Here is a 26467-nt window from a genome sequence, read left to right on the forward strand (position 1 = left end):
AATAATTTTCAAACAGTGAATAACAAGTAATGACACTAAAATGTACAATTGTATGCTTTAGAGTTCATCTGAAAAATAAAAGTAAATTCTGTTACCTTATAGAATAAGTAATGGAACATATGAATTGTGCTTTTGAATATACTTTTCTAAAGATTTTTTAAAATACACCTCATATAAAACTTACATTAACCATTTCTAGGTGTATAGTTCAGTAGCATTAACTACATTTACATTATTGTACAACCATCACCACAGTCTGTCTTCAGAATGTATGTAGAATTTAACCTCTTTTCATTTTATATTATATTTCTCCAAAAACATCTTGAAGAAGGAAAAAGATTTTTCAGAATTTCATAAAGGAAATTCATAAAAAGTATATCATAAAGGGGAAAATAATAGTATTAACAAAACCTTTGTTATGTCTGTATGAGAACTTTTAAGAAAACAGTGATCATATTGATTAGCGTTTTGGGTCTTTTATCTCGTCAACTCTTGTTTATTTAAATATAATCTGAAATAAGGGTAGTTAATATTTACTTAGTACTTGACAAGACTCTTTTTTTTATGAAACTTTGATTAATTGGATGACATTTTCCCTTTGAATAACATAATATGTAATGCCTTTTCTCTTCCCCTCCCCTGCCCACTTTCTAGCATATAACAGACCAACAAGGAAGATCTCCATTAAATATTTGTGAAGAAAACAAACAAAATAACTGGGAAGAAGCTGCAAAATTGTTGAAGGAAGCCATTAACAAACCAGTAAGAATTATCTTCATAGTTAGAGCCAAGCATAGTATTTAAATTAACAAGATTTAATTTTGAAGATCTTTGGCAATAGCGGAAAGACAAATGAATAGATGCCTTCCTTACTGCTAGAAAGCCTCACTGTAGGCCAGGCATGGTGGCTCACTCCTGTAATGCCAGCACTTTGGAAGGCCAAGGCAGATGGATCATGAGGTCAGTAGATGAAGACCATCCTGACCAACAAGGTGAAACCTTGTCTCTACTAAAAATATAAAAATTAGCTGAGCATGGTGGTGTGTCCCAGCTTAGGCAGGACAATCACTTGAACCCTGGAGGCAGAGGTTGCAGTGAGCTGAGACTGTGCCTCTGCACTCCAGCCTGGTGTTACAGCAAGACTCCATCTCAAAAAATAATAATAATAAAATAAAAACCTCATTGTAGACTGAATAGGTATTACATTTGTTATTATCCCTAACATTTGGACATTTATTCTTACATAACAAAATAAAGCTTGCAAAAATAAGTAAATAAAACTTTCAGGCTGGGCACGGTGGCTCACGCCTGAAATCCCAGCACTTTGGGAGGCTGAGGCGGATGGATCACAAGGTCAAGAGATCGAGACCATCCCGGTCAACATGGTAAAACACGGTCTCTACTAAAAATACAAAAAATTAGCTGGGCGTGGTGGCACGTGCCTGTAATCCCAGCTACTCGGGAGGCTGAGGCAGGAGAATTGCCTGAACCCAGGAGGCAGAGGTTGCGGTGAGCCGAGATCGCGCCATTGTACTCCAGCCTGGGTAACGAGCGAAACTCCGTCTCAAAAAAAAAAACCTTTCAGAACACTTAAAATTTTCATGTAATTTCTATACTTGCTATGTGGATTACACATAATTTTAATCTATTCATTAAAGGCCTAAGTAAATGTATATCCCTCTACTTAGGCCTTTTAAGCAACATTTTATATTTTTCTGTAAAAGCATTGCATAATATTCATTAGTTTAGTCTCAGCAAGTTAGTTTATAGATAATAGACGCATTTTCCTCCTCATAAAAGTAAAATATATGTTTCCAAGCTTTTTTATTCTGCTAATTCAACCTGGCCTTTTCATCTAATAAATCTAATGCTGGCACACATAGCTATTAAAATAATAATTGCATAAAGTTTAATTTATAATTAATAGTGACATTAAAATACAGAAGAATTAACAATGAGAAGAAACTCAGTTATGCCTAAAAGTTATGATGATGATAAAAATTATCATTAATTTAGTTATTTTTGTTTTTATGAGACACAGTCTATGTTGCTCAGGCAGGAGTACAGGGGCTATTAACAGACAATCATGATGCATTGTAGCCTCAACATCCTAGGCTCAGGTGATCTTCCCACCTCAGCCTCCTGAGTAGCTGACACTACAGACATGTGCCACCACTCCTGGCTATCATTAATTTAAAAACTGTTGGAAATAAAAAGATTTATACAAACAAATAAAGTATATAAAAAGTTTGTATTAACAGATATTTATCTGTTATCTAAGCCTGTCCAGGCATTAACCATCAGCTATACAGTAAGTATTTGTTGAATATCTCTGTGAATTTAACATGACAAAATGATGAAAATTGTAAGGAATATACAGTCTTTGCCTTTAAGTAAGTAATAGTACACACATACCACACACTCATGCATTTTGTCAAAAACACTTAACTCCAAGAGCATAAGACAGAGTCAAGGAAATAGATAAGCAGTACAGGAACCCTTATGTTATACTTTGCAATTTATATTCTAACTATGGAGTTTTAACACATTTTTATTCCTGATATAATTTTTATATTGTGAATGAATGAAGTAAGAGGGATGAAGTCCTTTTATCCAAAATGAACTGGCCTGGAAGCTATGTGGGGACATCAGTTGCTTCCTATCACAATAAAAATCCATCGAGAATGCTACTACTCTCTGGAATTTTCTAAACTGGGGGAAGGAAACTGGCTCAAAGTTCATTGATAGCTTTTACCTGCAAAGTTTTCCATCACAAATTCCTCTTAGGACAAGTTACTGGTGGTACACATTTTTGTTGTATTATATGTGACCCACTAGACTCATGAAGTACTTGACTAACACTAGATTCAGTAACCAAGTTTGTATCTCTCATATGATATTTCCATTGTAGATTAAAGGCGCTAAAACATCCTGTCAAAAGAATTTGATATTTGTTATTTTTTAAGTCATTTTCCTTAATTTCCCAAACCTAATTGACTATAGAACATACAGAAGAAAATATTTCAGAAAATACAAATAATGGAAGTAAAATGTTTTTAAACTATCACCAAGATATTCTCACTTGCAACAGTGTTTCTGATATTTTTCATGTTAGAAATTTATAATAAAACACATGAAGTTGAAGGAAAGTATCTTGTTAAATTGTGATGTATAATTTTTAAGCAGATTGCATAAATTACCATTTCTTGTAGTATGAAAAATTTCGAATATACAGAATGGATGGATCCTATCGTTCTGTTGAATTGAAGCATGGAAATAATACCACAGTGCAGCAGATAATGGAAGGAATGCGTCTCTCTCAAGAAACACAGCAATATTTCACTATATGGATTTGTTCAGAAAACCTCAGTAAGAAAGTTTTTATTATGTTATAGTAAACCTCATTGTTCCTTTTTGGGAGTGGGTTGGTAAAAAATATAACTTCTGTTTATTCTTGACTTTTAAATTTGGAAATAATACAATGTTCTTCTCTTTTATATAAATTATTAGTGTTCAAACTGCTGAAACAGGTAAGTCCCTGCCCATCCCATTCCCTACTTCATTCAGAGCATTTTTTTTTTTAATAATTAAAAAACAAAATTTTCCTCTCTGGCAATGGCATTTGATTTGAATGCCATTAAACGTTGTGCTCAACTTGCCTTTATTTTTTGTGCTCATTTTGAAATAAAACAGATGTTCTTTTTATATTAATTTTCTATTTTAAATCAACTTTTTTATTTAAAATCAACCTAATGATGCTATATTTTTGTTCCTCAAAGTATTACACATACATAAAAAATTTGATTGATGTGATTGGTTATTTAATGGCTTACTAGTATGTTTTTAACACAGAATTCTGCATATGTCATAGTCTGTAATGTAATTAGGGTTTCATATACATTTGATAAATTTCATATACATTTGATAATAAGCAGTTACCCACAAATTGGGTGGTAATATTGATTAAAATGTTAATATCAATTTTAGATTTAAATTTAATTTGTAAATATTCAATACAAAAGTACAGATAGTTGAATACAAAGTTTCTAGGCATTGATATAATTGACTTATTTTTACATTATCATTTATAAAGGAAAGATGTTTTTCAGGCCTTCAACTCAAACCATATCATAAACCCTTGCAACATGTTCGTGACTGGCCAGAAATACTTGCTGAATTGACTAATCTGGATCCCCAAAGGGAAACACCTCAGCTTTTTCTAAGAAGAGATGTGAGACTTCCTTTGGAAGTTGAAAAAAAGGTTTGCTTGGAAATCTTATTTACAGTTATTTAAATGCACAAAATCTATTGTAAGCAGTAGAGGTAGAAATTGAGCTTACATCCTTATATCCTTACATCTCTGTGATAATTGATGGAGTTTCAGTTGATCTACTTACAAAGTCCACTTCCACTCCATTGTCTTAAGAATACAAAAGAAATAGGGAAGCTATCATAAAGAAAATTAGCAATCAGATGTGGAGCCAAATTATGCAGGAAAAAAATAGTTTAAACTAGTTAGGAAGTATACTATCAAGGATAAACTTAGTAAAGGGCTAATCAGTTGTATACCTTTTGAAGGAAGAAGGAGAGACATTGGTATGGGAGAGAACAGAAAAAAACATCCTGGGTGGATAAGATTATTATTTGCAAAGGGAACAATATGAAAGTTATTCTCAATAGTCCATAAGTGGCTTATCTTTTTTTTCTTTTTTTTTGAGATAAAATCTTGCTCTATCCCTCAGGCTTGGGTGCAGTGGCGTGATCTTGGCTAACTGTACCCTCTGCTTCCCGGTTCAAATGATTCTCCTGCCTCAGCCTCCCAAGTAGCTGGGATAACAGGCATGCGTTACCACACCCGGCTAATTTTTGTATTGTTAGTAGAGACAGGGTTTCACCATGTTGGTCAGGCTGGTCTCGAATTCCTGACCTCATGATCCACCTGCCTCAGCATCCCAAAGTGGCCACCATGCCTGGCCTCTTTTTTTTTCTTTTTTCTTTCTTTTTTTTTTTAAGTCTGAGTCTCACTCTGTCTCCCAGGCTAGAGTGGTACAATCTTGGCTCACTATAATCTCCACCTCCTGGGTTTAAGCGGTTCTCCTGCCTCAGCCTCCCAGGTAGTTGGGATTATAAGCGTGCGGCACCATACCCAGCTAATTTATTTGTATTTTTAGCAGAGACAGGGTTTCACCATGTTGACCAAGCTGGTCTTGAACTCTTGGCCTCAAGTGATCCACCCACCTTGGCCTCCCAAAGTGCTGGGATTACAAGCGTGAACCACCGTGTCTGGCCTAAGTAGCTCATCTTGACTCAAACAGAGAACTCTGTACCTAGTAAAAAATAAGAATAGTATTTATATTTGATAAAAAAGAAGTCTGTCCATACAAGTATATTTGGATTTGAACTACTATGGATTTCAGAGGAGAAGAGGTGACATAATGCCATAGAAGGATGAATGGGCCAGGCACCGTGGCCCACGCCTGTAATCCCAGCACTTTGGGAGGCCGAGGTGGGTAGATCACAAGGTCAGGTGTTCATGACCAGCCTGCCCAGGGTGGTGAAATCCTGTCTCAACTAAAAATACAAAAATTAGCCAGGTGTGGTGGCAGGCACCTGTGATCCCAGCTACTCAAGAGGCTGAGACAGAGAATTGCTTGAACTCAGGAGGTGGAGGTTGTAGAGAGCCAAGATCACACCACTGTACTCCAGCCTGGGTGACAGAGTGAGACTCTATCTCAAGAAACAAAAAAGGATAAATGGACAAGGGAGAGATTATAACAACTTAAATTAGGCATGATAATCTAATATGGTAAAATTGTTCCACGGTCTTACAGCATTAGTGAAGAAAAAATACATTTCTTAATTCTTTGTTATCAGGGAATATTAAACAAACAAATTTTAGCACAAGAAAATTTCAACAACTGTGTCCAAACTTGGTAAATCTTTTTTACGTAACTGTGTATATTGCTTCTTTTATATTATCAAGCCAAAGATAGATTTGATCCTCTCCGCCAAATACACTAGGAGTTACATAAAAATTGCTGTGAAATTTACCAAAAAACTAAAGTCTTCATTATTTGTTAACAATGTATTCGAATCACATTAATAGAATGTCAAGGGGAGAAAAAACATGTGATCATCCTAACTGATGCAGAAGAGGCATTTGACAAAATACAACACCCTTTAATGATTTTAAAAAACTCTGAAAACTAGGAATACAAGCAAACTTCTCAGCATGATAAAGGGTGTTTACCAAAAACCCACAACTAACATCATTCAATGGTAAAAGACTGAAAACTGTCCTCCTACAGTACAAAATTAGGATGCCTACTTTAACCAATAATTAAGATCTTAGTTTTTGGAAAATGACATATATATATAGGAAATCCCAAAGAATCCACAAGAAAGCTAGAGCTAATAAATTAATTCAGCAAAGTTTCAAAGTATAAGCTCAACACACAAAAATCAGTTGTGTATATACCAGCAAAGAATAATCCTAGAAAGAGATTAAGAAGTCCATTAAAATAGCGTCTAAGAATAAAATACCCAGAAATAAATTTTACAAAAGAAGTTCAAGACTTGTACACTGACAACTACAAAATACTGCTGAAAAATAAGACCTAATAACTGGAAAGACATCTCCATGTTCAATGATAGAAATAGTGTTGTTAAGATGTCACTACTAGCAAAGTGATCTACAGATTCAATGTAATCCCCCTAACAAAATTCCAATAGCCTTTTTTTGTGAAAGTGGAACAGACTCAAATCTATATGAATTGCAAGGGTCCTCAAATAGCCAAGGCAATCTTCAATAATGAAGAATCAAGTTGAGAGATGGATGTTACTCAATTTCAAACCATACCACAAAGCTAAGTAATCAAAAGCATTGTGTTACTCTAGCATAAGGATAAACATAATAGACCAGTGGAATAGAATTGAGTTTTCAGAAATAAACCTATACATGTACAGCCAGTAGACTTTTGACAAGGCTGCCAAGTTCATCTAATGGAGAAAAAATAGTCTGTTCAATAGATAGTGCTGGTATAACTGGAAGTTCACATTGCAAAAGTAGGAAATTGGACCCCAACCTCATGCCATATAAAAATTTTAAATAGCTGGACATGGTAGCTCACGCCTATAATCCCAGTACTTTGGGAGGCTGAGGTGGGTGGATTACTTGAGGACAGGAGTTCTAGGCCAGCGTGGCCAGCATTGCAAAACACCATCTCTACTAAAAATACAAAAAAGTTAGCCTGCCATGGTGGTTACACCCCTGTAGTCCCTGTAGTCCCAGTTACTCAGGAGGCAGAGGCATGAGAATTTCATGAACTCAGGAGACAGAAGTTGCAGTGAGCCACGATCTCACCACTGTACTCCAACCTGGGCAACAAAGTGAGAGTCCATCTCAAATATAATAATAATCAATTAAAATGCATCAGTGACCTAAATATAAGAGCTAAAATCATAAAAATCATAGAAGAAAACATAGGGGTAACTCTTCATGACCCTGGATTAGGCAATGGAGTCAGATATGACAAAAGTATGAACAGAAGAATTAGTGGCTAAGTTAAACTTCAACAAAATAAAAAACTTTTGTGTATTAAAAGACATCATTAAGAAAGTGAAAAGCAACAGAATGGGAGAAGATATTAGCAAGTCATAGATAAGGGTTTACTATCCAGAATAATAAAGAACTCCTATAACTCAACAATGAAAAGGCCAACAACCCAATTAAAAATGGTCAGGGTTTGGTGCAGCGGCTCATGCTTGTAATCCCAGCACTTTGGGAGGCCATGGTGGGAGCCCAGGAATTTGAGACCTGCCTGGGCAACATAGTGAGACTTCATCTCTATAAAAATTTTAAAAATGAGCCAGGTATGGTGGCATACACCTGTAGCACCAGCTACTGAGGAGACTGAGATGGGAGGGTTGCTTGAGTGGGTGGAAGTGCTTACAGTGAGCCAGTATCACACCACTGCACACCAACCTTGGTAATAGAGCAAGACTGTATCTCAAAAAAAAAAAAAAAAAAAAAGGCAAGGAATGATGGCTCACTCCTGTAATCCCAGTGCTTTGGAAGGAATAGCGGGAGGCTCACTTGAAGCCAGGAATTTGAGACCAGCCCGGCTCCATAGTGAGATTCTGTCTCCACAGAAAAGTTTTTTGTTGTTGTTTAAATAGCCTGGCATGGTGGCACACACTTGTAGTCCTAGCTACTCAGGAGAATGGTGAGATGGGAGGATCACTTGAACCCAGGAGTTCAAGGTTACAGTTAGTCATGATGATGCGCCTGTGCTCTGGGTGAAAAAGCAAGACCCTATCTGTAAATAAAATAGGTCAAAGGACTTGAATATATAAGTAGCCAACAAACACATGAAAAGATGATCAATATCATTAGTTATCAGAGAACTGCAAATTAAAACCTCTGAGAAACCACACCCGTTAGGATAACTATAAGAAACAAAACTGAAGATAATGAGTTGGTAAGAATGTAGAAAAATCAGAACCCTGGTACATTGCAGGTGGGAATGTAAAATGGTGCAGCCACTCTGGAAAACAGTGGATCTTCAAAAATCTAAAAATAGAATTATATACGATTCAGCATTTCTACTCCTAGATATATGCCTGAAAGAATGGAAAACTCAAATATATTTCTATGTCACTGCAGCATTGTTTATGATAACCAAAAAGGTAGAGGCACCCTAACTGTCCATCAACAGATGAGTGAATAAACAAAAGGTGGTCTATACATACAAATAGAGTATTATTCACTGATACAAAGGAATGAAGTTATGATACATGTGACAACATGGATGAACCTTGAAAACATTATAAGCTAGACACAAATAACAAATATTTAACGTTAAGTAATCTAGAATATGCGAAGGCATAAAGAAAAAAATAGATTGGAGGTTATCAGAGGTGTTGGGCTAGGGGAGATTTTCTTACCAGTTAGAAAATTTATCTTTCGGGTGATATAAAATATGTAGAACTAGATAGTAGTGAGGGTAGTACAATGTTGTGAACATAATTAATGCCACTGAATTTCACACTTAAAAATGGTTAAAATGGGCCAGGCGTGGTGGCTTACGCCTGCAATCCCAGCACTTTGGGAGGCCAAGGCAGGCGGATCACCTGAGGTTCGAGAGCAGCTTTGCCAACATGGTGAAACCCATCTCTACTAAAAGTACAAAAATTAGCTAGGTGTGGTAGTGTGCACCTTGGAAGGCTGAGGCATGAGTATTGCTTGAACCCAGGAGCTGGTGGTTGCAGTGAGCTGGGATTGTGCCTTGGTACTCTAGTCTGGGTGACAGAGTGAGACTCTTTCTCAAAAAAAAAAAAAAAGGCTAAAATGACAGATGTTATGTCTACCCTATAACTTTAAAAATGTGTGATATCTATAAAATCTGTACATAATCTAAATATACACAGTCTGCCTTCTCCACCCAAGTAATATTTTAATAGTTGACTGGAGCAGTAATGATAATATTTGGATGATAAATAAATTGGATAATTATAAAATAAAGGAGACTCAAGTAAAAAGGAAGCAAGGCTTAGTAAGTTCTTAAGGTAAACCAGAATGTCTTGATTATCTGGTAAAACAATTGTGTTCTTTCACTCATTATATAATTAAGAAATTGTTGTTTGTACCATCTGGAAAAAAAAAATTACACTTATTGTTTAGCATCATCCTTTTAGGATGAAAACATCCTGATTTCATTAGAAAAGAAAAAATGGTAACTAAAACTCATTGAACATGGTGTTGGGAATTGTAACAGTTACTGTCTTACTCAGACTTTCAAATATATGAAGTCAGTTTTTATTAGAAAAACATGCTTTCGGCCAGGTGCGGTGGCTCACGCCTATAATCCCAGCACTTTGGGAGGCTGAGGCGGGCAGATCACCTGAGGTCGGGAGTTGGAGACCAGCCTGACCAACACGGAGAAACTCCATCTCTACTAAAAAATACAACATTAGCCAGGCTTGGTGGTGCATGCCTGTAATCCCAGCTACTTGGGAGGCTGAGGCAGGAGAACTGTTTGAACCCGGGAGGCAGCAGTTGTGGTGAGCCAAGATCAGGCCATTGCACTCCAGCTTGGGCAACAAGAGTGAAACTCCATATCAAAAAAAAAAAAGAAAAATATGCTTTCATTCAGCCTTTTTCCATCATTTTATTTTGAGAAATTTGAAAAGCCATAGGCATATTAAAAAGTAATACAGTTCACACCATACACCATTCATTAGATCACCAGTTAACAATTTGCTGTTCTTTATCTTTGTAAACCACTTTAAAGTGAGTTGCAGGTGCTATTTCTACATATTTTGGTGTGCATCTTCTAAGAATAAGGACATCTGTATTTACCATAATAACCAATTTCCAACCTAATAAAATTAATATTTCCATAATAACAATAGCTCATTCAAATCAGATTTTTCCAAATTGTTTCAAAATACTTTTATGCCTCCCAGCCCCAGGATCTAGACAAGGCTCATGCTTTGTATTTGGATGTCTCTTTAGTCTCTTTTAAAAAATCTGGAACAGTCCCCTTCATTTTTTTCCCATGAGATTTTTTTTTTTGTTTTGATATTGTGTAGAGAATTTTAAGATAGAAAAAGAGCCAATAGTATTTGGCTGGGCACGGTGGCTCATGCCTGTAATCCCAGCAGTTTGGGACGCCAAGACAGGCGGATCACCTGAGGTCAGGAGTTCGAGACCACCTTGGCCAACACTGTGAAACCCCGTCTCTACTAAAAATACAAAAATTAGCTGGGCATGGTGGCAGGCACCTGTAATCCCAGCTACTTGGGAGGCTGAGGCAGAAGAATCGCTTGAACCTGGGAGGTGGAGGTTGCAGTAAGCCAAGATCATGCCTTTGCACTCCAGCCTGGGCAACAAGAATGAGACATCATCTCTCAAAAAAAAAAAAAAATAGTATTTTTTTTCAGTTAATGTTACAAAAATCATTTCTATCATAACTTTGGGATCATTGTGAATTGTATTTTGAAATACTTTAAGCATTCAGAAACTTTATAATTTGTCACTATGTGCAAGTAGGAATATATTCTATAGGCTAGGATTTCTCAATCTTTATTAATCTTATTGGATAAACTAAAACTTACAGTTTTTAAATTTAAAAAAAAAAAAAGCATCTAGGCTAGGCGGAGTGGCTAACACCTGTAATCCTAACACTTTGAGAGGCTGAGGTGAGAGGACTGCTTGAACCCCACTGAGGCAACACGGCAAGACGTTCTTTCTACAGAAAATTTAAAAATTAGCCAGGCATGGTGGTTCACACCTCTTGTCTCAGCTACTCGGGAGGCTGAGACAGGTAAATAGCTTGAGCCCAAGAGGTTGAGGCTGCAGTGGGCTGTGTTCATGCCACTGTACTGCAGCCTAGCTGGCAGAGGGAGAGTCTGTCTCAAAAAACAAAAAACTACTCTTTTTGAATATTATTAATATTTGAAAGTACAAAATCTTTTTAGTCAGAATTTAAAATGTCTTACAATAGGCTTTTTAAAAATGCATTTGTCCTTTGGAAATTAAGATACTTCCTTTTATCTTTGAAGTCCACTACTGTATTGTATGAAGCATAGTTAATAGAAAGATATTTCAGTAACACCAAAATTTAGGTAAAATTGTTCTAAAAATTGTCCATATTTATAAACTGATGATAATATTGTTAGACAACCATGATAGTAAACTATAGCCTATTGCCATATTTTGCCAATTTTTATATTCCCCATAAGCTAATAATTTTTTTGTTTTGTTAAAAAGTCAAAAGAACAATACTTCATGGTGTAAAAATTTTTTGAAATTTATATTTCAGTATTCCTATATGAAGTTTTATTAGAACACTGCTGTACCCATTTGTTGATGTATCACCTGTGGCTTCCTTTATGCTACAGTACCAGAGTTGATTAGTAGCAACAGCAATTATATAGTTTACAAAGCTTAAAATAGTACTCTCTGGGCCTTAACAAAAAAATATTTGCCAACCTCTGCTCAAAGCAGTAACAGTTCATTTATATACAAATGTGTAGCTTTTGCTTTTCCCATATTAAGTTGTTTATTTGTAAAAGAAATTGTAGCCTAATAACCAAATTATACTTTCTCTTTTAAGATTGAAGACCCACTGGCTATTCTTATTCTCTTTGATGAAGCTAGATATAATTTACTGAAGGGCTTTTATACAGCTCCTGATGCTAAGCTGATAACATTGGCAAGTCTGCTTTTGCAAATTGTCTATGGAAATTATGAGAGTAAAAAACACAAGCAAGGTTTTCTAAAGTAAGTATTTTATATGCATGGTCTTGTGCTATGCTCAAGATTCTGTTTAACCAAGAAAGTTTGAAAATGTTATTAGAAATTATTTATACATTACATTGGTTTGGAATTAAATAATATAAGACATAGAATGAGAAAAGAAAACATAGTAAATCATTCTTAAAGTTAAACTCTCCAGATTTTCATATATTTGACTATAATTTGGTATACTTTATATTTTTTCTTTATGCATAAATAAGTTTTAAAAAAACTTATTTAAAAGTTTTTTAAAAAACTAAAACCTGATTTGAATAAGTAGTAAAAAGATTTTATAAGGCAGATGCACTTAAAAATCCCACCATAAATCCTAGTTTTATGTGCAGTCTTTGAGAGAAAACACTGAGGTTTTAAGTACATCTGAATTTGGTTATTGTAGTTTTCAATTTTCAAAAATATTTTCTGGTTATTGAAAGAAGAAACATTTATCTAAATTAAAAATATGAGATTTGTGGCTTTTTGCTTAAAATTTTTAGAGTTCTCTGATATTTTACAGCAAAATATTTTTCAGCTTAAAAATTGTTACTGAAAGCCATTTGAAACAGAATGATTGCTTTAGCTACTAAAGATGATTTATTTAAAGGATGTTGGCATATGTGCTTACAGTGAAGAAAATCTAAAATCCATTGTACCTATTACCAAACTGAAAAGTAAGGCACCTCACTGGACAAATCGCATACTTCATGAATACAAGGTAAGCTGTTTAATAGAAATGAAAAGACATTTGATAGGCTGGTTGAAAGTTTGTTAGTGTTATTAATATTTAAACATAGGTATATTAAATTTATAGTCCTGAAATTAAAAATGTATCTTCTAGTTCACAATGCTTGAAATTGAAAGTAGCAAGATATTTTTATTTTTAGTAATATATAATCTTTTACTGCATACCTTCTACATGATGAATACTGTAGTATGGACCAGAGATAAAAAATTGAAATAACATACTATCCATGCCCAGGAAGCAATTAAAACCCAATAGCATAGACAATATTTTTAGACCTCAATATTTTTTTAATATTCCCATTGCAAGAGAAAAAGTACTCCTGATATAATGTGCCATAATTTTTTTTTTTTTTTTCGAGACAAAGTTTTGCTCTTGTTACCCAGGCTGGAGTGCAATGGCGCGATCTTGGCTCACCGCAACCTCCGCCTCCTGGGTTCAGGCAATTCTCCTGCCTCAGCCTCCTGAGTAGCTGGGATTACAGGCACGCGCCACCATGCCCAGCTAATTTTTTGTATCTTTAGTAGAGATGGGGTTTCACCATGTTGAACAGGATGGTCTCGATCTCTTGACCTCGTGATCCACCCGCCTCGGCTTCCCAAAGTGCTGGGATTATAGGCTTGAGCCACCGTGCCCGGCCCATAATTTTTTTCTTTAGGGGCAGTCTTGATTTTAGAAACTGCTTAGTTGACCTATTTGAATTATCAGTGGTACATTTTCCTTTCACATCTCTTTTATTTTTAATTTACCTTGTTTGTTTTTAGAATCTCAGTACAAGTGAAGGTGTCAGTAAAGAAATGCATCACCTTCAGCGCATGTTCTTACAGAATTGCTGGGAAATTCCTACTTATGGAGCAGCATTTTTCACAGGACAGATATTTACAAAGGCAAGCCCCAGCAATCATAAAGTCATCCCTGTGTATGTAGGCGTGAATATAAAAGGACTTCATCTCCTCAACATGGAAACTAAGGTAGATTTTCAGCTCTTTTTTACCAATCATGTCATATAATACCTAAAATAACAGTACCAACTTACATGAAGAATTTAGAAATGCCATATATACAAGACTGTTTATTGCAACTCATTCATTACATAAGATGAGGGTGGGAAAACAAATCACTGTCAGTAAGGGATTATTATTATTATTATTATTATTTTTAAAGATGGGGTTTCACAATGTTAGCTGGGCTGGTCTTGAACTCCTGACCTCAGGTGATCCGCCCGCCTTGACCTCCAAAGTGCTTGGATTACAGGCGTGAGCCACCACGCCCGGCCTAGGTCCCTTTTATAAAGGCACGAATCCCATTCATGAGAGCCCTGCTCTCATAAATTATGACATAATTACTTCTCAAAGGCTCTGCCTCCCAATACCATCACATTGGGGGTTAGGATTTCAACATACCAATTTTGGGAGGCAGAGCACTCCCATATTCAGTCCATAACAATGCCATTTTGCAGCTTAAAAGTTTTAGTTGTGTGATTATGTTGCCTGTTTAAAACATTTGTTAGGTTAATTGAAAAAGATAGATAAAAAGAGAAAAATATTCTATGTGACACAAAGGCTTCACTTTGAAAAATTAGAATTAGTACAGTAACCTTTTGGGGATCAGGATGAAGTGTGGAAGGGATTGAACATCCACTATAATAGTTCAGAGTTTCTTTATTGTTTTTTCTTTTGTTATATTTTAAAATGTCATTATTTATATATTTATTTTTTGAGACAGGGTCTCACTCTGTTCCCAGGCTGGGGTTCAGTGGTGCAATCGTAGCTCACTGCAGCTTCGAGCTCATGGACTCGAGCAATCCTCCTACCTCAGTCTCCTGAGTAGCTGGGACTACAGGCCCATACCACCATGCCTGGCTATTTTTTTTTTTTTTAGAGATGGGTGTTGTTATGTTGCTCCGTTTGGTCTCAAACTCCTGGCCTCAAGTGATCCTCCTGCCTCAGTTTCCCAGAATGCTGGGTTTATAAGCATGAACCACTGGACCCCACCCATTTTTTAAATTGGTGCATAGTAGTTGTGCATATTTATGAGATACAGGTCATATTTTGATACATGCATAAAATATATAATGATCAAATCAGGGTAGTTAGGATTTTCATTACCTTTGGCCATGCACAGAGTGGCTCACGCCTGTAATCCCAGTACTTTGGGAGGCCGAGGCGGGTGGATCACCTGAGGTCAGGAGTTTGAGAACAGCCTGACCAATATGGAGAAACCCCGTCCCTAAAAAAAAAAGGATTTTCATCACCAAAATATTTATCATTTCTTTGTATTGGGAACATTTCAACTTACCTCTTCTATCTATTTTGAAATATACAATAAATTATTAATTATAGTTATCCTACTGTACTATGAAACACCAGGATTTATTCATTCTATATAACTATATGTTTGTACCCATTAACTGACTTCTCCTTATCTCTCCCTCCCCTCCCCCTTCCCAGCTCTGGTAATCATCATTCTACTCTCTACCTCCTTGACATCAACTTAGTTAACTCACATATATGAGAATATAGAATATTTGACTTTCTGTGCCTGGCTTATTTCACTTAACAAAATGACCTCCAGTTCCATTCATGTTGCAAATGACAGGATTTTAGTCTTTTTTATGGCTGAATAATATTTCATTGTGTATATATACCATATTTTCTTCATCCATTCATCTGTTGGTAGACACTTAGGTTGAATATCTTTGCTATTGTGAATAGTGCTGCAGTTAACATGGAGATGCAGGATCCCTTTGAAATAGTGATTTCTTTTCCTTTGGAAGAATACTCAGTAGTAAGATTGCTGGTTCATATGGTACTTTTATTTTTAGTTTTTTGAGAAACCTCTGTACTGTTTTCCATAATGTCTCTACTAGTTTATATTCCTAGTAACTCCATATAAAAATTCCCTTTTCTCTGCATCCTTACCAGCATTTGTTATTTATTTGTCATTTTGATAATAGGCATGCTAACTGGGGTGGGATGAAATATTATGGTTTTGACTTGCATTTCCCTGATGATTACTCATGGTGAGTATTTTTAAATATACTTCTTGGCCATTGGTATGTCTTCTTTTGAGAAATGTCTATTCTAATCATTGCTCACTTTTTTTGAGACAGAGTTTCACTCTTGTTACCCAGGCTGGAGTGCAATGGCGCAATCTCGGCTCACTGCAGCTCCACCTCCTGGGTTCAGGCAGTTCTCCTGCCTTAGCCTCCCAAGTAGCTGGGATTACAGGCACGCACCACTATGCCCAGCTAATTTTTTGTATTTTTAGTAGAGACGGGGTTTCACCATGTTGACCAGGATGGTCTCGATCTCTTGTCCTCATGATCCACCTGCCTCGGCCTCCCAAAGTGCTGGGATTACAGGCATGAGCCACCACGCCCAGCCATTGCCCACTTTTTAATGGGGTATGTTTTTTTGCTGTTGAATTTAGTTCCTTGTATATTTTGGATATTATTCCCTTGTCTAATGAAAAGTTTGAAAATATTTTCTCCCATTCACCAAATTGTCTCTTCACTCTGTGGTTGATTGTTATATTAGCTGTGCAGAAGCTTAATAGTTTAAGCCCATTTGTCTGCTTTTCGGTTTTTTTTCCTATGCTTTTAAAGGCTTAACTATAAAATCTTTGCCTAGACCAGTGTCCAAAAGCTCTTCTACTAGTTTTATAGGTTTGGGTCTTACATTTAGGTTTTTTATCCATATTGACTTGATTTCTGTATATGGTGAGAGATGGAATCTAGTTTCATTCTTCTACATGTGGGTATCCAGTTTTTCCAGCATCATTTATCAAACAGGATGTTTTTCACCAATGTTTGCTCTTGGCACCTTTGTTGAAAATGAGTTGGCTGTAAATACATGGATGTATGTCTGGGTTCTCTGTTCTGTTGGGATCTGTATTTCAAATAATACCATGCTGTTTTGGTTACTGTAGGTTTGTGTAGCTTTTTTTGAAGTTAGGTAGTGTGATACCTCCAGCTTCGTTCTTTTTTTCCCACAATTGCTTTGCTTATTTGGAATCTTTTGTTATTCCAAATGAATTTTAGGATTCTTTTCATTTTTTGTAAAGGATGGTCATTTGTATTTCAATAAAGACTGCATTGAATTAGTTGATTGCTTTGGGTAATATTGATTTTTTTTTAATTTTTTTTTTTGAGACAGAGTCTCTCTCTGTCACCCAGGCTAGAGTGCAGTAGCACGATCTCTGCTCATTGCAACCTCTGCCTCCTGAGTTCAAGTGATTTTCCTGCCTCAGACTCCTGAGTAGCTGGGATTACAGGTACCTGCCACCGTGTCCGGCTAATTTTTTGTATTTTTAATAGAGAAGGGGTTTCACCCTGTTGGCCAGGCTGGTCTTGAACTCCTGACCTTGGGTGATCCACCCTCCTCAGCCACCCAGTGTGCTGGGATTATAGGCATGAGCCACTGCCCTGGCCTATAATGCTGTTTTAACAATATTAACTCTTCCAATCCATGAGCATGGATATCTTTCCAATTTTTTGTGTCCTCTTCAAATTATTTCATCAGTGTTTTGTAGTTTTTGTTACAGAGGTCTTTCATTTCCTTAGTTAGATTTCATTCTCAGATATTTAATTTTTTTAGTAACTATGGTAAATAAGATTGCTTTCTTGATTTCTTTTTCAGCTGGTTCATTATTGGTGTATAGAAATGCTTATTTTTGTATGTGAATTTAGTGTCCTGCAACTTTGTTGAATTTATTAGTTCTATGAGTTTTTTGTAAAGTCTAGGTCTTTCTGAGTATAAGATAATGTCATCTGCAGAGAGAGACAGTTTGACTTCCTGTTTACCAATTTGTATGCCTTTTACATCTTTCTCTTTCCTGATTGCTCTTTCTAGCACTTCCAGTACTATGATGTTAAGAGTGGGGTATCCTGGTTTTACTCTAGTTGTTACAAGAAAGGCTTTCAGCTTTTCCCCTTTCGGTATGATGTTAGCTGTGGGTTTGTCATATATGGGTTTTATTGGTTGATAATATGTTCCTTTTATGCCTAATTCGTTGAGTTTTTTTTCCCCATCACAATAGGATATTGAACTTCATGCAGTTCTTTTTCTGCACTTACTGAAACTATTATATGGTTTTTGTCCCTCATTCTATTGATTGTATCACACTTACTAATTTACATATGTGGAATCAGCCTTGCCTCCCAGGAATAAATCCCATCTTTTTGATGTGTTGTTGGACACAGTTTGGTAGTATTTTGTGGAGGATTTTTGCATCTATGTTTATCAGGACTGTTGGCCTCTTATTTTCTTTTTTTGTTGTGTCTTTGTCTGGTTTTGTTATCAGAATGATGCTGGCCTCGTTGAATGAGTTAGGAAGAATTCCCTTCTCTTCAGTTTTTTGGGCCAGTTTCAGAAGAATTGGTATTAGCTCTTCATTATAGGTTTGGTAGAATTTAGCAGTGAAGTCATCTGGTTTTTGTTGGAATACTTTTTGTTCCTGATTCAACCTCATTGCTGAGAATTTGTTGAGGTTTTCTTTTTTTTCCTGGTACAATATTGGTGGGTTGTCTCTGTCTAGAAATTTATCTTTTTCTTCTCGGTTTTCCAATTTGTTACTGTATCATTGGTCCTAATAGTCTCTAGTGATCCTTTGTTATTTCTGTGGTCTCAGTTGTCCCTTTTATCATTTATGATTTTGTTTTTTTTAGATCTTCTTTTTCTCTTGGTTAGCCTACCTAACACAGTTTATTCATTTTATCTTTCTGAAGAACCAAATTTTCATTTTACTGATCCTTTGTAATATTTTTTTTCAGTCTTTCTTTTAGTTCTGGTCTGATCTTATTTCTTTCTGTCTGCTAATTTCATGTTTGGTTTTTTCTTGCTTTTCTAGTTCCTTGAGATAAATCACTAAGTGTTTGAGATCTTCCTACTTTTTTGCCGTAGATGTTTATTGCAATAAACTTTCCTCTTACACTGCTTTTGCTATATCCCTTAGGTTTGGGTATATGGTGTTTTTATTTTCATTGCATTTGAGAAATTTTTTTATTCTTAATTTTTTTTTTTTTTTTTTTGACACGGAGTTTCGCTCTTGTTACCCAGGCTGGAGTGCAATGGCGTGATCTCAGCTCACCGCAACCTCCGCCTCCTGGGTTCAGGCAATTCTCCTGCCTCAGCCTCCTGAATAGCTGGGATTACAGGCACGTGCCATCATGCCCAGCTAATTTTTTGTATTTTTAGTAGAGACGGGGTTTCACCATGTTGACCAGGATGGTCTCGATCTCTTGACCTCGTGATCCACCCGCCTTGGCCTCCCAAAGTGCTGGGATTACAGGCTTGAGCCACCGTGCCCAGCTATTCTTAATTTTTTAATTGACCCAATGGTCCTTCAGGAGCGTGTTTTTTAATTTCCATTTTTTGTACAGTTCCCACAATTGATTTTGTTGTTGATTTATAGTTTTATTTCATTGTGATCTGAGAAGATACTTTTACAAAGTTTACTGGGATTTGTTTTGTGGCCTAACTGATGGTGTATCCTAGAGAATGTGTGTTGGAGAATGTGTGTTCTGCAGCTGATGGATGAAATGTTTTGCAAATGTCTGTTAGATCCATCTGTTTATTTTTTATTTTGTTTTATTTTTTTGAGACAGAGTGCTACTCTGTTGCTTAGGCTGGAGGTGCAGTGAACAATCTCAGCTCACTATAAAACCTCTGCCTCCTGGGTTCAAGCAATTCTTCTGACTTAGCTTCCTGAATAGCTGGGATTACTGGCAGGCACCACCATGCCTGGCTAATTTTTATATTTTTAGTAGAGACAGGGTTTAGCCATGTTGCCCAGGCTGGTCTCAAACTCCTTGGCCTCAGGTGATCCACCTGCCTTGGCCTCCCAAAGTGCTGGGATTACAGGTGTGAACCACTGCACCCAGCTGTTAGATCCATTTAGTCTAGTGTAGTTTAAATCCAGTGTTTCTTCATTAATTTCTTTTGATCCATTTAGTGTTGAGATAGGGATGTTGAATTCCCCAACTATTATTTTATTGGAATCTGTCTTTCCTTTTAGATCTAATAACAGTGGCAAAAACTGCAATTACTTTTGCACCTACCTAATATAAAGCCTTTTTTTTTTTTTAACTTTTAGCATTTTAAATATATCATCCCAGTCTCTTCTGGCCTGTAGTTTCTTCTGAGAAATTTGTTGTTTGTTTGATGGCAGTGTCCTTATATGTATCATGATGCATTTCTCATGGTTTTTATTTTTATTTTTAATTTTAATTTTTATTTGAGACAGAGTTTCGCTCTTGTTACCCAGGCTGGAGTGCAATGGCGCAATCTCGGCTCACCGCAACCTCCGCCTCCTGGGTTCAAGCAATTCTCCTGCCTCAGCCTCCTGAGTAGCTGGGACTACAGGCGCGCGCCACCGTGCCCAGCTAATTTTTGTATTTTGAGTAGAGACAGGGTTTCACCTTGTTGACCAGGATGGTCTCGATCTCTTGACCTCGTGATCCACCTGCCTCGGCCTCCCAAAGTGCTGGGATTATAGGTGTGAGCCACCGCACCTGGCCTTTCTCATGGTTTTTAGAATTATCTTTTTGTCTTTGAGTTTTGACAGTTTATAACATGCCTTGGGAAAGACCTTTTTAGGTCAGATCTGTTTGGGTATATTTGAGCTTCCTGTATCTTGATGTCTACATCTCTTACAAGACTTGGGGAGTTTTCAGCTATTATTTTATTGAGTAGGTTTTCTTTGTCTTTCTCCATTTCTTCTCCTTCTAAAATCTCAGAATTCAACTATTTGGTCACTTTATGGTGCCCCACATATCACACTGGCTTTCTTCATTCTTTTTCTTTTACTTATTTTTTTCCCTTTTTTTTTGGTCTGCCTGGATTATTTTAAGGTATCTGCCTTCAAGTTCACAAATTCTTTATTCTGCTTGATCTAGTCTATTGTTGAAGCTCTCAGTTGTATTTTTTATTTCATTTATTGAGTGCTTCCATTCCAGGATTATGTACTTTTGTTATGATATCTATCTTATATCACACTGAGTTTCTTTAATATCATTATTTTGATTTTTAGGCATTTCAGAATTTTGGGGGAGGATATATTACTGAAGAATTACTGTTTTCCTTTGAAGATGTCATGTTTTCTTGCTTTTCAATGTTTTTTGTATCCTTATGTTTATATCTGCATATCTGATGTCACTTCTTCCTATTTTATGCATTGGCTTTTGTAGGGAAAGACTTTTTCCTATAGATGTACTAGCTATAGTGTTGGTTGGATAGAGTGCTTTGGCTTTGATTCTGGGTGAGTGCAGTAGTATGGTCTCCCTATGATTTCTTCAGCTTTATCAGCATTAGTGGTGTCTCTGAGTCCCTGAGTGGCTTAAACGGTTGTTGTTAATGGAGGCTGTAGTGAGGCTTTTCTGGGGATTGTGACTGCAGGCAGGCCAGTGCTCAGGCACCAGTGGTTGTACCAGTAGGCAGGGCATGCCTTTCCTCAGGCCCCTAGATAGTGCTGGGCACCAGCAGGCATAGGCAGAGCAGAACAGTCCTCAGGCCCCAGATGACACGTGCAGGCACCAATGGCAGGCAGAACAGGCCTGTCCTCAGGCCCTCTGATGGTGTATGCAGGCAATGGCAGCAGCATGCCAGTTGAATCAGTCCTCAGGCCCTTCGATGGCATGCTTAGGCATGGTTGACAGTGGCAGTGGGCAGGGCAGGCTTGTCCTCAGGCCCCTAGACAGTTTGTGCCAGTGGCAGTGGTAGGTAGGGAAGGCTTCTCTCCAAGCCCACCTCTGGTGTTTGTGGGTGCTGGTGACAGGCAGGTGGGTTTACCTCCTGGCACTGAAACAGGTGACAGCAACAGTAGGTGGGTCAGACCCTTTTCAGTCCCACTTTAGAGCTATTCAGTTAGAAGTTAGTGTAGGGTACTCCTTTTTCTAACTGTAAGTCATTGTAGAATATGTTTCTCAATTATTTTTTAGCATATTTAACACATTTAAATGGGATGAACAGCCTTTTAGTTTATAATAGGAAGCTAATGAAAATCAAATTCACTTTGGTTCGGTTTGTTTTTTGAGACAGTCTTGCTCTGTCAGCCAGGCTGAGTGCAGTGGCATGATCTTGGCTCACTACAATCTCTGCCCCCCAGGATCAAGGAATCCTCCTGCCTTAGCCTTTCAAGTTGCTGGGATTATAAGCATGGACTACCATGCCCGCCTAATTTTTGTATTTTTAGTAGAGACAGGGTTTCATCCGATTTGCAGGGCTGGTCCCAAACTTCTGACCTCCAGTGATCCACCTGCTTTGTAATTTGTTAATTAAAATTTGTTAAGAATAGACCAAATCAGTTAAAGTAATAATGAAGATTATGCATTTTTAAAAGGCATTTAGATCAGGAAATTTCATTTTTAACCCAATTTTTATTTTCCTCATTTTTATATGTCTTTATAATCACATAACTTCCTGAAATATCTGTCATAGTTTAGTCATTTTATATTAATTTTCAGGGTAATCTTTAAGGGCAGCAGTTACTTTGATAGATATACATGTGAATGGAGATGAACTATCTACGGACATAGGGTGGAATACAGTCTGATTTCAGTAATTGACCTAGAGCTTAATTTCCTGAAGTCTGTTATAGCAGGGGTCCCCAACCCCGAGGCCATGGATTGGCACCGGTTCATGGCCTGGGAGGAACCGGGCCACACAGCAGGAGATGAGCAGCAAATGAAGCTTCATCTGTATTTACAGCCGCTCCCTATCACTCACATTACCATCTGAGCACCGTCTGAGCTCTGCCTCCTGTCAGATCAGCAGCAGCATTAGATTCTCATAGGAGCATGAACCCTCTTGTGAATTGCACATGCAAGGGATCTAGCTAGGTTGCATGCCCCTTAAGAGAATGTAATGCCTGATGACTCTGTCACTGTCTCCCATCACCCCCAGATGGGACCATCTAGTTGCAGAAAAACAACCTCAGGGCTCCCAATGATGTTACATTATGGTGAGTTGTGTAATTATTTTATTACATATTATAATGTAATAGTAATAGAAATAAAGTACACAATAAATGAAATGCGCTTGATCCCAAAACCATTCCCCACACCCCGTCTGTGGAAAAATTGTCTTCCATGAAACCAGTCCCTGGTACCAAAAAGGTTGGGATTGCCCTCTTACAGTCACCCTGCTTTTGGGTCATTTGCTTATCATTTTCTTTTTCTTTCTTTCTTTCTTTTTTTTCTCCCCTTAGGACAGTCTCACTCTGTTGCCCAGGCTGGAGGGCAGTGACAGCATCATAGCTCACTGCAGCTGCAAACTCCTGGGCTCAGGTGATCCTCCTGCCTCTGCTCCCCAAGTAGTTGGGACTACAGGCATATGCCACCACACCCAGCTAATTTTTTAATTATTTGTAGAGATAGGGTCTCAGTTTGTTTCCCAGGCTGGTCTCAAACTCCTGGTGTGGGCACCAAAGTGAGACCCTATCTCTACAAGGTGATTCTCTTACCTTGGCCTCCCAAAGTCCTGGGATTTCAGGTGTGAGCCACTACACCCATCCTCATTTTCTGTTAATACTATTTTGCTCACACAAAATAGGCTGCTGTTTATTAGCTTGTAACCACTTTTCTATTTCTCTTGGACTAAGTTCATTAAAGGAAATGAGGTAGAAATGCTCCCCAGCATTTCAAGAAACTTTTCCTCTGCTGTTTCAGAGCATTTTATACCAACATCTACAAATCACTTTTCATAGAACTGAATGGTGATGCTGTGCCATTTCTCTAAACTGTATTTTATGTTTCACTTTTGTTAGCATTCCAATTTTCAGCAATAAAACAGTTTTATATAGTATTCAAATGATGGTTTAGCAACATTATTTAACATTAAAATATAACATTTCATATTATGTATAATATTCTGATCCAGGAGAGGTAGCAGTAACAGACAGAGGATGACAATAATATTCTTAATGAAAAGTCTGCTTTTTCTTAGATAAGAGATTCAGTTTCCTTAACTACAAATAGAAATGCTGTCCTTACGTATCTAAAAAGGTGATTGGACCAAAGAGTAAAGATATTTTCTATCTATCTAGGTATTACCTTGTTCTCTGTAAACCACTGATAAAGCTCTAAGATAATTACATATTTCAGCTGTCAAATGTGGGAACAACCAGCTTGTCCTTAGTTGTTTAGGACAATCTTAGTTGTCAAGATCTGCTAGGATTGAATTCAACAAGCTTTGCAAAACTAGAGCAAACACCTTCATCGGCAAAAATACCTTCAATTGTATTTAAAACACTACATAGGATATATTAGTGTCAGAGATTCTCAGGAAAAGCCATGGGGCACAGTTGTGTTTTTTTTATCAATTACTTCTACCTTCTATAGGTAGTTTCTCTTTGAAATAATGAAAGTTGCCCAGCAGAAAACATAGCTCAGCCAGTTACATATGCTCATGAGAGACTTGTCTGTTCTGCTAACATAAAATGTAAACACTATTGAGCTGTTAAGTGTCCTGTGTTGTGGCGTTATGTTTTGTTATAGTGAATATGTTACAGTCTTCCCAACTGAACTGTACCGGTTGATATGTCTTTAAATTTAATAGTACCACTGTCACACCCAGGCAATAGACAATCTTCTGCTGATGTCAATTTATGTTTACCATAAAGCCCTTCTGATATAAGACTGGTTGTTTAAATACCCACATAATAACACTCTACATGACCAGTTGTCAACATCACTATTTCTTCTGTCTGCTGGTCACCCATGTGCTACTTCTGACTTCTGTGGGTTTTCCTTTTCTGCTCTCAGCTACTCTTCTCAACTCTTTCTCTTGTGATGTTTGACTTTCCTTAATGAAACCTTTGCAATTATAGATTTTACCTTCTAATGAGAGCTGCTTTTTCCTTTTTGTGCAGTGATCACCTACAACCATCATGTGGATGATCCTTTGGCTCTTTAGCTCCATTGAGCTGTTTTCATTATTTTAGGTTTCTCAATAATTCCTTCCTTACTGTACATTGTCCTTTAACACAAGAATTTGATTTTTAACTATTAATTTAAATTACATACTCTGATATATTTATTGTAAAAATATATTATGTTTTTAAATTATTAATTTTTTTTTTTTTTTTGAGATGGAGTTTTGCTCTTGTTACCCAGGCTGGAGTGCAATGGCGTGATCTTGGCTCACCACAACCTCCACTTCCTGGGTTCAGGCAATTCTCCTGCCTCAGCCTCCTAAGTAGCTGGGATTACAGGCCTGCACCACCATGCCCAGCTAATTTTTTGTATTTTTAGTAGAGACAGGGTTTCACTATGTTGACCAGGATGGTCTCGATCTCTTGACCTCGTGATCCACCCGCCTTGGCCTCCCAAAGTGCTGGGATTAAAGGCGTGAGCCAGTGTGCCTGGCCCAATTATTAATAATTTTTAAAATTATGCTTACTTTTACAATAAATATGTCAGAGTACTTATTTTTAGTGGGAAGAGATTGCCTAAATAAACATGTTACCCCAGTTGCATAAACTGTAGATCTGAAAGTACTATGTAAATATTCAAAAGAAAGATGCTGAATAAAGAGATAGTTTTTAACCTGCAAGAAGAAAATAAAGGTAGTATCTTTCATTATCCTGAAAACCATGGATAGAATTGACATTATAAAGAACTTTTGTCAATCTTATACAACAAATATTGCTCACGGCACTCTCCTGAGAGTCTACTGGTCTATGTGATTCTGTGCTGCAGGCTGTATGGAGGTAGTGTGGGTGCTTTGAAAAGGCTTTATTAAAACATTCTGAACAATAATATTTAGACCAGACTACGTAAATGTAAATAATAAGAGAAAATAGGTGATGTTTTTAATATATATTTCAATATAATGATTTCCAATTTTGTTGCAGGCTTTACTTATCAGTCTTAAGTATGGTTGTTTTATGTGGCAATTGGGAGATGCTGATACTTGTTTTCAGATCCATAGCATGGAAAATAAAATGAGCTTTATAGTACATACAAAACAGGTAAGTATTATTTATTTTGGACTTCTAACAATGAACTACTGAGTTAGGAAAGTTACTTCTTTTTTTAAAAAGAGACATCCATTTAACTTCAAGGAAAATCTGTAATATTCCATGAAATGAAAATATTTAAGGCCAAGGAAAAAAGGCAGGCCTTCTAAGCAAGGAAAGTCAGAAACTTATCTGAATAGTTTATTTTACTTTATAACAAATTGTTTCTTGTGCCATATCTTTTAATTCTGGTCACTATTACCTATTTCTTCTATCAAAGTATTAGGTAGTTCTTCCCTCTTCTTGACTTACCTGTGCCCCCTAGCTGTATCCAGCAGATCGCTTCTTAAGTCCATTCAAACGCCTGAGTAAATATCCCCTCTATACTCTTTCTTAACAAGCTGTCTCCTGATAAGTTCCCTTTCAAATAGATAGGGAACTGCCCAGTGTCATGTATGTCCTTTAAACAT

The 26467-nt window shown here is 36.8% G+C and overlaps 1 protein-coding gene across 46 annotated transcripts in view; it reads left to right on the forward strand.

Moving 5' to 3' along the window:
- The window catches only part of KRIT1 (KRIT1 ankyrin repeat containing), a 41798-nt gene that overhangs the window by 14540 nt on the left and 791 nt on the right, over window positions 1–26467 (forward strand). For 22 of the 46 annotated variants that reach the window (XM_035254964.3, XM_035254965.3, XM_078342807.1 and 19 more), the window contains 7 exons: window positions 655–762; window positions 3213–3369; window positions 4110–4261; window positions 12120–12286; window positions 12926–13013; window positions 13805–14011; window positions 25893–26009. In XM_035254964.3, the coding sequence (XP_035110855.1) occupies window positions 655–762; window positions 3213–3369; window positions 4110–4261; window positions 12120–12286; window positions 12926–13013; window positions 13805–14011; window positions 25893–26009 (996 nt within the window). Of the gene's footprint in view, window positions 1–654; window positions 763–3212; window positions 3370–4109; window positions 4262–12119; window positions 12287–12815; window positions 13014–13804; window positions 14012–22942; window positions 23246–25892; window positions 26010–26467 lie in introns of those variants that run through there. The other 24 variants (XM_078342795.1, XM_078342815.1, XM_078342801.1 and 21 more) reach the window with 5 other exon arrangements.

The sequence above is a fragment of the Callithrix jacchus genome, chromosome 11 (genome assembly GCF_049354715.1).
Source record: "Callithrix jacchus isolate 240 chromosome 11, calJac240_pri, whole genome shotgun sequence".
In the NCBI taxonomy this organism is placed as follows: domain Eukaryota; kingdom Metazoa; phylum Chordata; class Mammalia; order Primates; family Cebidae; genus Callithrix; species Callithrix jacchus.